General features: G+C 39.6%; 1 protein-coding gene across 2 annotated transcripts in view; it reads left to right on the top strand.

Moving 5' to 3' along the window:
* The window catches only part of CALHM3 (calcium homeostasis modulator 3), a 29,420-nt gene extending 17,440 nt beyond the window's left edge, over positions 1–11,980 (top strand). For both annotated transcript variants that reach the window (XM_075216213.1, XM_075216214.1), the window contains exons 5-7: positions 2,274–2,593; positions 4,615–4,870; positions 10,169–11,980. In XM_075216213.1, the coding sequence (XP_075072314.1) occupies positions 2,307–2,593; positions 4,615–4,870; positions 10,169–10,597 (972 nt within the window). In that variant the 5' untranslated portion in view covers positions 2,274–2,306 and the 3' untranslated portion in view covers positions 10,598–11,980. The remainder of the gene's footprint in view (positions 1–2,273; positions 2,594–4,614; positions 4,871–10,168) is intronic.
* The last annotated feature ends 1,598 nt before the right edge of the window (positions 11,981–13,578 follow it).

The raw sequence follows: 13,578 nt of genomic DNA on the forward strand, positions 1-13,578 counted from the left end.
ATTTCGCATTTCACGCTACATTACAGTCATTCCACTTTATCTTATATTACACAGCCTGCCATGCTTTTATGCCACATCTTTTCTCACTTTTATATTAGGCCTCTTTAACCGACTTTATCTCACTCTATCTCACTTTCCTCGTGTTTTATTCTTTGTCTCCCCTGTTCTCTGTGGCCGTATCTCTGCCAGCTGACGCATCTCATTTTCTTCTGTCCTCCTTGTATCCTCTCATCTCGCTCCGTTCAGCCTCCTCACTCAGTCACCCTACCTCCTGCCGCCACTCTCTATCCTGCCCCCCCTTCTCCACTCTAACACCTTCCCTCCTCTGCTCCACTTCCCTTCAGCCCTTATCTATAGTTCTATACTTCTTTACCCTTTACCTTACCCATACTCTCCCCATGTCCCACCTGACCCTCTGCCGCTCTCTCCTATGTTGGCCTCTCCTTCACCCACTCCACCAGACCTGGTGCACATCCAGGCGGTAGAGTGGGCTTCCTCCTATCCTCCCTCCTGAACCCTCCCTCTCCTTCTCCTCTCTTGATGCCCACTCTATCCGTCTCTTCTACCCCATCCATCTCCGCATCACTGTCATCTACCACCCCCCTGGTCCCAAATCCCTTTTCATTGACAACTTTGCTGCTGGCATCCCACCACCTCTCCTCTGACCTCCCCTCCATCATCCTCAGGGACTTCAAGTTCCCTATTGACACCCCTACCAACCGCTACACTCATCTTCCTTTCTCGACTCTCCTCTTCTATCTTCCCCCTCTGCTAAGCCCTGCACTGGCTCCCCTTCCCCTACAGAATCCTGCTCAAGCTCCTCACACTCACATACAAGGCCCTCACCAACTCCACTGCTCCCTACATCTCTAACCTCATCTCTTTTCATGCTCCATCCCACCCTCTGCGATCTGCCAATGATCATCGTCTCTCTTCCCCTCTGATACCTCTTCTCACAAGCGTATCCAAGACTTCTCCCACTATGCCCCTCTCCACTGGAACAAGCTCCCTCGCTCCATCAGAACATCCCCCAATCTGTGCAGTTTCAAAAGGGGTTTAAAAACCCACCTTTTCTTAAAAGCCTTCCAGTTTCCCGCTTAACTACCCACCTTGTCGTCTACCTCTCCCCCTTCTTACCCCTTCCTTGCACTTGACGATCATATTTAAAACAGCTATATATAGTATTTAATTAAAGGCAAACATGCCAAGGTCCCCAGCACAGTGTAGACTTACATTTGCTGATCTCCCCTAAGGTTTTTCTCTTTGGAGCTGTGAAAGAAATCTTCACTATACAGCTCGAAGATCTTTGTACAGGGCTCAAACATGTTATGTATGTTTGTAAATCAATTGCCTTACATGGAGTAATGCTGAACCTCCCACCATGTTGTCATGGATGAAACTGATCTGCCATTGCCATATTACCAACTATATAAGTAGAAATTACCCAAAAAATTTCACAAAATGTGTGCCCAGTGGCAGATGCCTCAGTGAGGTTAATATGTGGGACACCCCATTCCCCACCTTCATGGGACTTTATTTGGCATCTTCTGCCTGTATTGGTTGAATGTATATTTTACAGTTATTTACACTTTTGTATACGTTTTTTTATGTTTTAGAAAATGTATCAATAAAACCTTTAAAAACAAGCAAACAAACAGATTGGGGACAATTTGTGGAACTCCATTCCTCCAAATAATTTCTTACAGGGAATCTGTTTCAGCTTACTCTTACTTACTACTAAAGCTGTGCTGCAACAAGTCTAAGTTTAGGCAAGCTTAATTGATTGCTTCATCAAATGTTCCTTTACATATTAGGAAATTTGTACAATAGCAAAAAAAAAAAAAAAATAACCACAAAAATCTAAATAAATATTTAGCAATAAAAAATCCTGTTTCAGCAAAACTTTTCTGAAACACAAGATTTCTTATATTTTTATGTTCTGACATGCTTGTGTCATAAACGTGCTGATCCTCTTACAAGAGAGCTGACAATAATATATTCATTAAAACAAACATTTGACTAACTCATTTACCTGCATAAGCCAGACAGAGTCTCTGTAGCTTACAGCCAGTCAGAGGAAGTACTCTCAAATATCATCTTGCTGAAAATCCTGCACAGAGAGGAACACTGCAAGGCAATACACCTTCACAGCACAGCAAGCAAGTTATTGTCTATAGCTAACAACCAATATAAATATATATACAAGGAAAATCCTAGGACTTGAATACATTATAGCTATCAATACGTAACGTGGACTGCATTTTTCTTTATAGAATATTTTGGAACGTACAACAAGCTAGAACACCATGGATCGGTTTAAGATGATTTTTCAGTACTTCCAGTCCAACTCAGAGTCGGTGATGAACGGGATTTGCGGACTTTTAGCACTCGCAAGTGTTAAAATCTACAGTACGCTAGAATTCAACTGCCCATGTCTTCCCAGATATAACATGATATATGGCATGGGGATTATGTTTGTTCCTCCGGTTGCCCTATTCCTCTGTGGTCTTATTGTTAACAGGCAATCAGTCATAATGATGGAAGAGTGGCAGAGACCCACCGGCAGAAGAAAGAAAGACCTGGCAATTGTAAAGTAGGTTCCTGGATAATCTTAAATTAGCCAGTCATTCTTAAATAAGGTCAAGGGCTAGATTTACTAAGCTGCGGTTTTGAAAAAGTGGGGATGTTGCCCATAGCAACCAATCAGATTCTAGCTTTCATTTATTTAGTACTTTCTACAAAATGATACCTAGAATCTGATTGGGTGCTATAGGCAACATCCCCACTTTTTCAAACCCGCAGCTTAGTAAATCTAGCCCCAAGTATACATGATATTTCTATGTCGTTATTATTATTATTATTACTGTTTATTTATATGGTGCCAATTATTTTACACAGCGCTGTACAGAGAATGTGTAGTCATTTGCGTCATTCCCTGCCCCATTGGAGCTTACAATCTAAATTCCCTGCCACACTCACACAGCCATGGTCCATTTTTACCATAATCTAGGTGCAGTGTGACATTTTAATATCATATGGAACTGGCCAATTAAATCATTCAGTGTGATTTTCTTAAATGACTAGATCTTGGACTAGGAAGACTAAAATATTAAAAAACTGCCCTCTTGGTGCATAGCATACCTAGTGCCCAATACATTCTGATCAACAGATGCCCTCACATGCACACCAATGTAATTATAGGCCATCTAGATTTATGGACCTGCCGATCAGATCTGATGCTCAAATATGATTGGTTAGTGACCACACGCGCTACCATATTGTGGCCATTTGGTTATAACCATAATAATTTTATAAGAACGGTTAATTAGTCATCAAAATAATGTAAGCATGATTTTGATCAATAATTGATGAAAATACAGTATAAACGTCTATGCATCTCTTCTGTACTTCAGTTTTACAGCTGGTGCTTGCACATATATTATCACTTAGGGGCATATTTACCATAAGGCATCCTATACATTATGGGGTAGCCCCCACCAGTGGTAAAATTCTCCGGGCTTTGTCGGGAAGCCTATTCAACAAAGATCACAGTGGTGCGAATATTGCCTCCATCCATCCATCTCAGGTGGCGATAACAGACAAAATAACTGCAGCAATGCTATATTCTTTGAATAAAGCATTATATTTAGGCTTCAATGTTTTCAAAATATATTTTCTTTTAATATTTTGAATCAATTTGTAACAATTTTTTCCCCCTGTCCAACTAGTGGCACTGTATGAGCTTTCAGTTCCATTGTGCATGCATAAATCGGTGGGTGGGGTACCTTATAACAATACTGACAACACCGACTGTGAACAGGCCGACATGATTACACAAAAGGTGTAATCCACTACAGGCTGATAACACTGACAGTGTCCCTTTATTTCTGCTTTTCTCAACAAGGCAGAAACTGATCATTTGTAAGTTATCATGTCTGTTGTTTTATTCTATTTTATTGTACAAGAAACTATTGTATTATATCTTTGTATGTCATTTTGTTAATTGTTTTTGTCCTAAGCATTGTAGATTTATTCTCCATATTAAATTACACGTAATAAGTTCATGTCTCTGTGTTCTTACGAATTCACCTGTCAGAATTAACTTGGTATAAGAATGATGCATAGTTGAAACAGAAGAGATCATTTGGTTTATGATAACTCTGATGAAAGCAATTGGTATGGCAAAGTTAGTGTGTGGCAAAATACAGGAAAAGTTTTAATCATTTTAAACCAGACTAGGTGGTTGCTTTTGATTAAACCTTTAATCACACATATCACGCAGGCTCAGGTGAGTGCTGGATAATGACAATGGGTAAATTAAAATGAGCAGCGGAGGTACTTTAAAGTTGTTAGTAGATGCAGGCTGCAGCTCAGTGCAGGTGGAGCTAGAACCCGGAACTGTCATCAAGGTTCTACTCTAGCTGGACTTATATATTCTTTTTGAAATATTTCTGCCAAAGGTTTTAGAGGCTTTGTACTGACAAAGACTTTAAAGGCTTTGTATTGACTGGGGTATTTCATTTACCAAATTGTTCATGTCATAAACACTAACAATGTTGCCAAGTGACGCTGATACATGCAGTAATGTATCTAATGAAGTTCTATCACTGACAGGTATATGTGCACCTCGGTGCTCACAAGAGCTATGGTTGCTCCGGTGGTCTGGATTCTAACTTCACTCCTGGATGGAAAATGCTTTGTCTGTGCATTTAGTGGCTCTGTGGACCCAGACAAATTCCCAGGCTTTGCAAACAACACGACACCAGAGATGCAATTCCTGCTCTACAAGGTGCCTTGTAAAGAGGACGTCCTGATCAGAAACAATACTTCAAGGAAAGCTGTTTCTAGATACCTGAAATGCTGGTCACAGGTAAATCATAAATGTATATCCCATGTGCGGTAATAGCTTTAAATGAAAACATATTTTGCATTATCCAATTATTGGACCTCACATATGAAGCGTACTGGGGGCTTTGTGCAGGGCTGCCAAGATGAAATTCAGGCCCTGGTACAGCAATTTCTTGTGCCCCTTCCATAGCTGCAGAAAGGGCCATGACCAAAACCAGGTTGGTGGCTTCTCCCACTACACAGGCAAGCGCCAATGTTCGGTTAAGTGTTTAACCACTTAACCTTAGGGGACCCCACATTGACGCTTTAAATTTTGCTTGACACACGTCGCGATGACATCAGGCAGCAGAGGCAGTCAGTTCTCCAATCGGAAAGCCTTCCTATCATTATGCTGCTGTCTTCGGGGATCTCCAGCATCATCTTCAAGGTAAGTCTAATTATTTTCAAGTCGATTTTCTATTCTTTCCAGGTTTTTTTGGAGGCATGACAGGTGTCGGAATTACCAGCATAGGTGGGGCTTATGACGCAAGTCGCTTTATTAAGCCCAGCCTCCACCCAGCATCCAGAAGAGTGGCTGCTCTTCTGGAAGTCCGGGTGGAGCCCCCAAAATTCAGAAGCCACTGGGAGTGTAGGCAAGTGTAGCTGAACCACACCAATCAAATGAGAATTTTCAGGATCCATATGTTTTCAATGGTATCGGCACTTTGTCAGGGATTTGATCCATTAATAACAACCTGAGGCATGACCAGTTATACACCCCACCTAGAATAGTTCCTATAGACTACTTCTCATATAGAGGCCTATTTATGAAGTGGAGAAAAGCCCTTTCTCTGGCGAAAATGGGTGCTTTCAAAGTTTCCCTGCCGATGGTAGCTAGCGTCAGTTAAAACCTTCACCAGATCTTTCAAGTGACAACTTCTCCATGCTGTTTAACCAGGACACTGGCAGTACATGCACCATTGCTATTCTACTAATGCTCTATATTAAAATATTTATTTTTAATTTTATATTTATTTTTTTTCTTGAAAGTGAAAGTCCATCACCTGGCTTCCAGTTCCACTGCGCATGAGTGAACCGGCAAACTGGGCCTCACATGCACATGTAACAGGATGGATGGTTGGCCCCCCCAAAAGTAGTATAATGAAGGATTCTCCCGTGGTATGGTAAAGAGACCAAGGTCCCCCCCCCCCCAGTGGTGTTGGAATAAAACAAGGAACACAGGGCTAAAACTGCATAAACTTGTTGGTTTATTCTCTTTGCTTGTGACATAAAGCTTTACCACAGCAGCAGATAAGTAGCAGTAGTGTAGAGAAATAATAGCACGATACCATCAACATGCAATGTTATTCAACATGTCACAAAATAAATAACAATTTAGGAATCTTGGTTCAACAAAATGCAAGCATAAATCGACACAACACATAGGTCGCTGAATAAATATATCCCACTTTAAATTTAGACACTGTGCTTCAGTGAAATGGATTTCACTGGATAGATACTGTAGGAGACAACCGGTTGCTACAAGCTAATTACCCCAATACACTAAATGCTGCGGCAGAAGATAATTTAGACCAATCAATCACAATACTTTTAGCGCACTTATACCGAATATACTTATCAGACAAAAATCAGTAGAGATGCAACAAGGATTAATCCAGCTTGTTCAGGTTAGATAGAGCAAAAACTAAAGGGGGGATAGTCAAACTAGAGGATTAAACCGACGCTCACAAGAAAAGGGGGGGTAAAAAAGTATATAATGAATTGTGAAATAAATGTACAGGATTAACATAGAAAAAACATATAATATGTGACAGACAACACAATCCACTGCAGCTAGTCAGGGGCCCATTGCAAAGCCCAATAAACTATAAACCAATAAAAAACAAAAAACACTGCGCTGTGGAAAGTGACTGAAGTAAAATGAAATATCAATCACAAAATATCTCCTATGCAGAATAAAATAAAATGGAAAGGCTCTTAAGACTAAAAGCAGACATTTAATAAACACATAAAAATATGCACAATATGACTTCAAGAAAAAAAACAAATAACTGCTAGACCCTTTTAAAATGTCTTGGCTCTGAAAAACAAAGTAATTGTTGATGGAGGAATAGCAAAGAAAATTTAATAGGCATCCACTCCTTATTTTAAACAAAAAGAGAAGAATACCAGCACTCTCCATAGATGATAGAATATAAAGCTGCCAAAAAAGGTTAGAAAGGGAGCAGATCCCTAAACCTCTCAAAGGAAAAGTTGATACTGAATCCAAAGGAAAACTCCCTGGCGCTATAGCTTTGTAATACTATAGAAGACAAAAGCAAAACCAATATCTAATGTGATTATTTAATCAATGGAAATACATTTTAAAACCAGGGCTGATGGATCCTGTAAAACACATCATTTCTTAATGTCCAAAGGTGAAAAAAACATCAAAAACAAGATAAAAAAAAAGGGTTGTCTGCAGACATTCAAAACAATAAAATGTTCCTATGAAGAGCAGTCTGTCAAAAGTTAAAACCATACAGTTCAAAGAAAAAAAGAAAGAAAATGAAGAAAAATCTAAATTATTACAAAATACCCTATTTGTATATAATAAAATGTGTTGTTTCATTTTACTAGTCGAGATATACAGAAACCATAATAAAACATATGGTCCAATACACGATCATCTTCCAAAAGAGAACATAAATATGGCGTAAGAACATCAGTTAAGTAGTTTAATCTTCATACCCGTTACTCTGAAAAGCCAGCCTCAAAGTTAGAGAACCCAGCTCGTGAATTCATCCCCAGACCTAGGATTTCACTGGGGTATTTGGTTTACCAATTGTTCTGAAATTTGGGACTCTCCCAGACATTCCCGGAGAGTTGGCAAGTATGCATTAATGTAGCTCACTATCATATATTTGTTACCAACATGCTTGTCCCTTTGCAGCTTCTGCATCCTGTAAACTCAAGTTTGGTATTTTAGCCTCTAAGGCTTACATTTTTGTTTGCCATTAGAGCTGTACGATGGATTTATGACAAAGAAACATAATTAAAGTTGTTCTGTGCAGAGAGACAATGTGCACTCCTTTAGTGTTCACACTACCATACACTATCATCATCATCATCACCATTTATTTATATAGCGCCACTAATTCCGTAGCGCTGTACAGAGAACTCACTCACATCAGTCCCTGCCCCATTGGGGCTTACAGTCTAAATTCCCTAACACACACACACAGACTAGGGTCAATTTGTTAGCAGCCAATAAACCTACCAGTATGTTTTTTGGAGTGTGGGAGGAAACCGGAGCACCTGGAGGAAACCCACGCAAACACGGGGAGAACATACAAACTCCTCACAGATAAGGCCATGGACAGGAATTGAACTCATGACCCCATGCTGTGAGGCAGAACTGCTAACCACTTAGCCACTGTGCTGCCCTCAACACTATAACACATAGTGAATAGATATATGCTGTCATCTTTAACCCCTTCACCACTGTGCTGAGCCTATTTTGGCACTTTGGGGCTGGTAAGTTTCCAACATCAATCAGCAAATTGTGTATGCAGAACCTACACAAATTATACCTTTTTTTTCAGAATTGCATTTTCAGGAAATACCATTAGTTTGCTTATACCTCTTGGCACAGCAAAGAAGACCTAACCAAAATGTCAAAGAAATAAAAAAGTGGGTTTTTTAACTGATATTGCAAGAAAGTGAACTAAATGAAAATGTGCATATTGTTTTCTAAACACTTTCAAGAAATACTTTGTGGTTCTTGCTTTGGTATTAATCCACCTTTCTAAAACAGCACAAAGCTGATTTTTATAATAAAATCTGCACTTAAAAGCGATAAGGCATTTTTGTTTTGCTAGTTTGCACTGTCTTGAAAGAAATGTGTAAAATGTGTAGGAATAATATGGGTAGACAATTTTTAAAAATAGACAACCTACTGCATTAAATGAGGTTACTCCAGAGTTTACTGAAGCCAGGATGGGGAAATCTGGGCATTATAACCCTCCATCTCTGGACTTTTTAATGCTTTCTGTAGTGTAGGGTGCTATTGTCTGTTGATCATCAAACAATAACTACTAAAGGGGCAAATAATTTGAAAGAGGGGACTTCCCTGAGTTTACTGAGGCCAGGATGGGTGAGGTCCTTTCCCCATCACTGGACTTCTTGTTGATTTCTGTAAGGTAAGAGTTATTGTCTTGTGATCAGACATGATCACCAAACAATGACTTCTCAGGAGATTGCCCACAAGTCTCTAGGAGCCAGGATGGGGGAGATTGGGCACTTTTAGTGCTATCCCACATCTCCTGGATCTTCAATTTTTTTGTATTGCAGAGTACCGAGAGCTAGTACGATAACGTCATTCTGCACTGCCCCGTCCTCGGTCCCCTGTGTATGCTAAGAATGAGAGGTATTTGTCCTTAGCACTTTTGAGGTATATGTGCCTCATCTTAGCACTGAAGGTTAAACTGTACTAGAAAAAATGACATCATTTAACTGGTTGCTATGGGACATTCAGCCTCCACTTCTATTACAGTAAGAGCTGGAGAGCGGTACAATAATGAGTGTCTGCAGGTAACAGTGAAGCATGGTGGAGGTTCCTTGCAAGTTTGGGGCTGCATTTCAGCAAATGGAGTTGGGGATTTGGTCAGGATTAATGGTGTCCTCAATGCTGAGAAACACAGACAGGTACTTATTCATAATGCAATACCATCAGGGAGGCATCTGGTTGGCTCCAAATTTATTCTGCAGCAGGACAAGAACCCCAAACATACAGCCAATGTCATTAAGAACTACCTTCATCGTAAAGAAGAACAAGGAGTCCTGGAAGTGATGATATGGCCTCACAGAGCCCTGATCTCAACATCATCGAGTCTGTCTGGAATTGCATGAAAAGACAGAAGGATTTGAGCAAGCCTACATCCACAGAAGATCTGTGGTTAGTTCTCCAAGATGTTTGGAACAACCTCCCTGCCGAGTTCCTTCAAAAACTGTGTACAAGTGTTCCTAGAAGAAGTGATGCATTGATTTTGTTTTGAAGGCAAAGGGTGGTCACACCAAATATTGATTTGATTTAGATTTCTCTTCTGTTCATTCACTTTGCATTTTGTTTATTGATAAAAATACACATATATATAAAGGTAAGGTGGGGGTATATACTGTATACAGGCAAGGGGGGAATAAATATATATATATATATATAGGTAAGGTGGGGGTAAGTTGAAAAAAAAAATAAGTGCTATGGTTGGTTAATACATGATGTCTCATTGGTTGTTTATATAGTTTGCCTGCTGAAATTGTTTCATAATATATTTCATTTCAGGCTTTAGGATGGAGCATCCTGTTGTGTCTCATTATCCTGGCTTTCCTTGCTCGTTCCCTCAAGCCTTGCTTTGACCAGACAGCTTTTCTGCAAACCCGCTACTGGAGCAACTACATTGATATTGAGCAGAAGATTTTTGACGAGACTTGTTGCGAACATGCACGAGACTTTGCCCATAAATGCATCCTCCATTTCTTCCAGAGCATGCACAATGAAATGAAGATAGCTCGTTTGGTCAAGAAGACAGAGGACGAAGAAGACCACCTGCACGGAATTACTGATCAGGATCAGGTGAATGAACTCTTAAAATCCTGGTACCAAAGCAAACCCCCAATATCAGTCAATCACCCAACTCAACGACAACATGTTAAAGCAAAACACAATGGCTGCTGCTTAGAAGACCATACTGATCAACAAACAGATGTTTAGATTCAATGTTTAATTCAAAATAAACTCCAAACACATTTTTATACATTTTCTTAACCTATTTTGCCTTGATCCACAACGCCTCCATACTAATGTTTGCTAGCTCAGTTTCTATTTCAAACACGTTTCAGTAGCCCTTCTCTAAGTGGTTCTCCTCTCGTCAGCCATGCAGCCAGTATATTTTGTCTTCTGTAATACTTCTTTTGTCATTAATCTCTATGGCCCAAGATTTCCCTCACCTTATTCAGAACCAAATCTTGACCTTCCTAGAAACTATATTATTACTATGCTTTTGTCAGCCATAGCCAATGTCTATATGGCCTGGCCAGTTCATACAGCATGTGTTATTACAGGTCACTTTGATTTCAATTTTATATTAGTAACTTACACATGATCTTTCGTGTTTGCTTGTCTTTACTGTAAATGGTACACTGGACCATGAAAACTAAAATAAACAACAAATATTTTAAAACTTTGCATAGTTGACATCTGTGCCTGTGAAAATAATAGATGGGTGTTTTCATATTGACGTACATCTCAGTCTTTGTTCACTAGGATTTTCCTTGATGATGGACCAATCCTGTCACATAGCAGAACTGCCCAATTCATTAAACCCAGAGATAAATTGTTTTCTTCGTGTTATCCCCAGTTAATTTCCTCACTTGGGATGTTCTTATTCCTACTTTCTTAAAGGATAAGGAGTGGACGGACCGCTTCTGGACAACTTCACCTTATTATAATTGCCCCTGACACACGGTACACCCCTGTTACCAGAAGCCAGGAGCAAGACTTCAAAGCAGCTCACTCATTTCAATTACAGCAACCCGGCATCTCAATCTATCCATTTCTCTTCATTGGAACTCTTCTGATTAGATTGAGTCTTCAAGAGCTGCAGCTGGAACAAACTCCTGGCTTCAGGTAATGGGGCCTCCAGGCTATACAAGAAGCAGGTTATCATGCTGATATCTCCCTACGTTGTTGCCAAAGGTGTCGGAAGTTGAACGATGTGAATGTTATTTCTTCATAATTCCATTGGAGCTCAAGCACCTGGTGCTATTCATGAGCCAGTGGTACGTCTTGCCTGGCCTTCACCCAACACATGGTGAATATAGTATATACAGAACTACATCATTGAGTTAGGGTCCAAAAATGACATCAGCCTGCATGCCAGAAACAGTGCATGTTGTGTCCGTGGTCCATCTGAATGTACATGCACAGTGTTTACTTCTCCATAGAGTTCAATAACCCGCATTAATGTTTGTGTTCCATTGCACAGTCAGTATGAAGAACTTATGTACAGCGTACTAACAGCATTCACCAATCACAGTGCCAGGCTTTTAAAAGATAATGTGCTGCATCCATTAGCATAGTTGTTGTGTGCATATTGCTGGGATCATAATAATGAATAAAGCAATTTCTAACACTGCAACAATGTCGTTCTTTAGCTTTGATGCTTCTGTTTTAGTTCTGGTTTTTGTTGGTGAAGCAACAGTAAAACTTACCTTCCACAGTAAAAATAAATGATTAGGTTTCATCATAAATGAAACAATGTATACGTAGAAAGACAGAACATACATACACAAGGACATAGAAAGACAGAATGTTGCGACCTTTGTTTAGAACAACAAATGTACATCTTTATGTATATAACACAAATTGTATAAATGTCTAAGTGACAACACTCTCATGCATCAGAGAATGATTTGCAGAGCTGTCATAAGGCTTTCATTGGCAACAATCACCCACTAACATAAACCCAGCTTATTAATATGAATTGCTAACATTTTAAGTCAGACATGATATATTTAAGAAAAGAAAACCCATAAACTAAAATTGTTGTGTTTCATCTTACCCTGAGTGTGAGGGCTTGGTTTCAGTACACTTTTGTGTCAGTATACTCTCACAGACAAAAATAATCCACAGAAATAACACATGGATTCACATTTAATACATACAGTTATATTAGCTCCTATATTTGCATCTGGTATTAAGAAGCTAATTGAAATGTATGAAACATTCGGCCCCCATTTAGTGTCAGGAGTAAATCCCACTAGAAGGCACATTTTTGTACCTTGATGTTGCAGGGGGTGGAGCAAATGTAAAATGAACGGACAGATTTAGAGTTGGGAGGAGGGAGCTTCCTAGCTCAACTTTAAATCACAATGCAAAAATTAAGTTGCCCACTATTTTGTACTATATGGAATAGCAGGCAGTGATTTTACTGCATGTATAAAAAAGCATTTGCTTCACTTCTATAACAACATGGTTTATCCAAGTGCAAATTTGTACATTTACCTGGATTTACTCGTAACTCTAAATGGGGCTCTTTGTGTATAAGGCTACTGTCCAGTGTCGAACTGGGGCATGAAGGGCCCACAGGGGGAATACAATGGTAGAGGCCCACCAGAGGAGGTGTGGCCAGCCACTAGAGAGGCGTAACCAAACCACTAGAGGGGGTGTGGTATGCCCACGAAAGACAGCTACCACTATAGTGTAGTATATAAAGAATGCAGTGTGTATATAAAAAGTATACAGTCTTGCACTCCTTTGATTGGGCAGAACAGTCTTCTACCTGTTCTTGTCACGTTCACCACCTGTGGCTGCTGGTTTCTTTAGTTGCGGGTTGTCTGGTTCCTGGAATGTTGGGGGCCCTATTTGAAAAAAAAAATATGGGTACATTTAGAAAATTCCAACCAGCCCTCATGTTAAATCAATAGCAGCAATTATTAATAATTAGGCCTTTCTCCAGCCCCAACATAGTATATAGTATTCCCATTTAATAAATAGATTTATATCCCTCCAACCAAAACGTTAAAGTAATAGTATTCCCATTTAATAAATAAACCTATTTCCATCCCTCCAAACAGCCCCAGCAATAAATTAATAGTTTTTACATTTAATAAATATACATATTTCCCGCAATCATCACTGCCATTAAATAATTCATATTCACATTTAATAAATAGACCTCATTCTCCTTAAAC

Source organism: Mixophyes fleayi, chromosome 6 (assembly GCF_038048845.1).
Source record: "Mixophyes fleayi isolate aMixFle1 chromosome 6, aMixFle1.hap1, whole genome shotgun sequence".
NCBI classification, from domain to species: Eukaryota; Metazoa; Chordata; class Amphibia; order Anura; family Limnodynastidae; genus Mixophyes; species Mixophyes fleayi.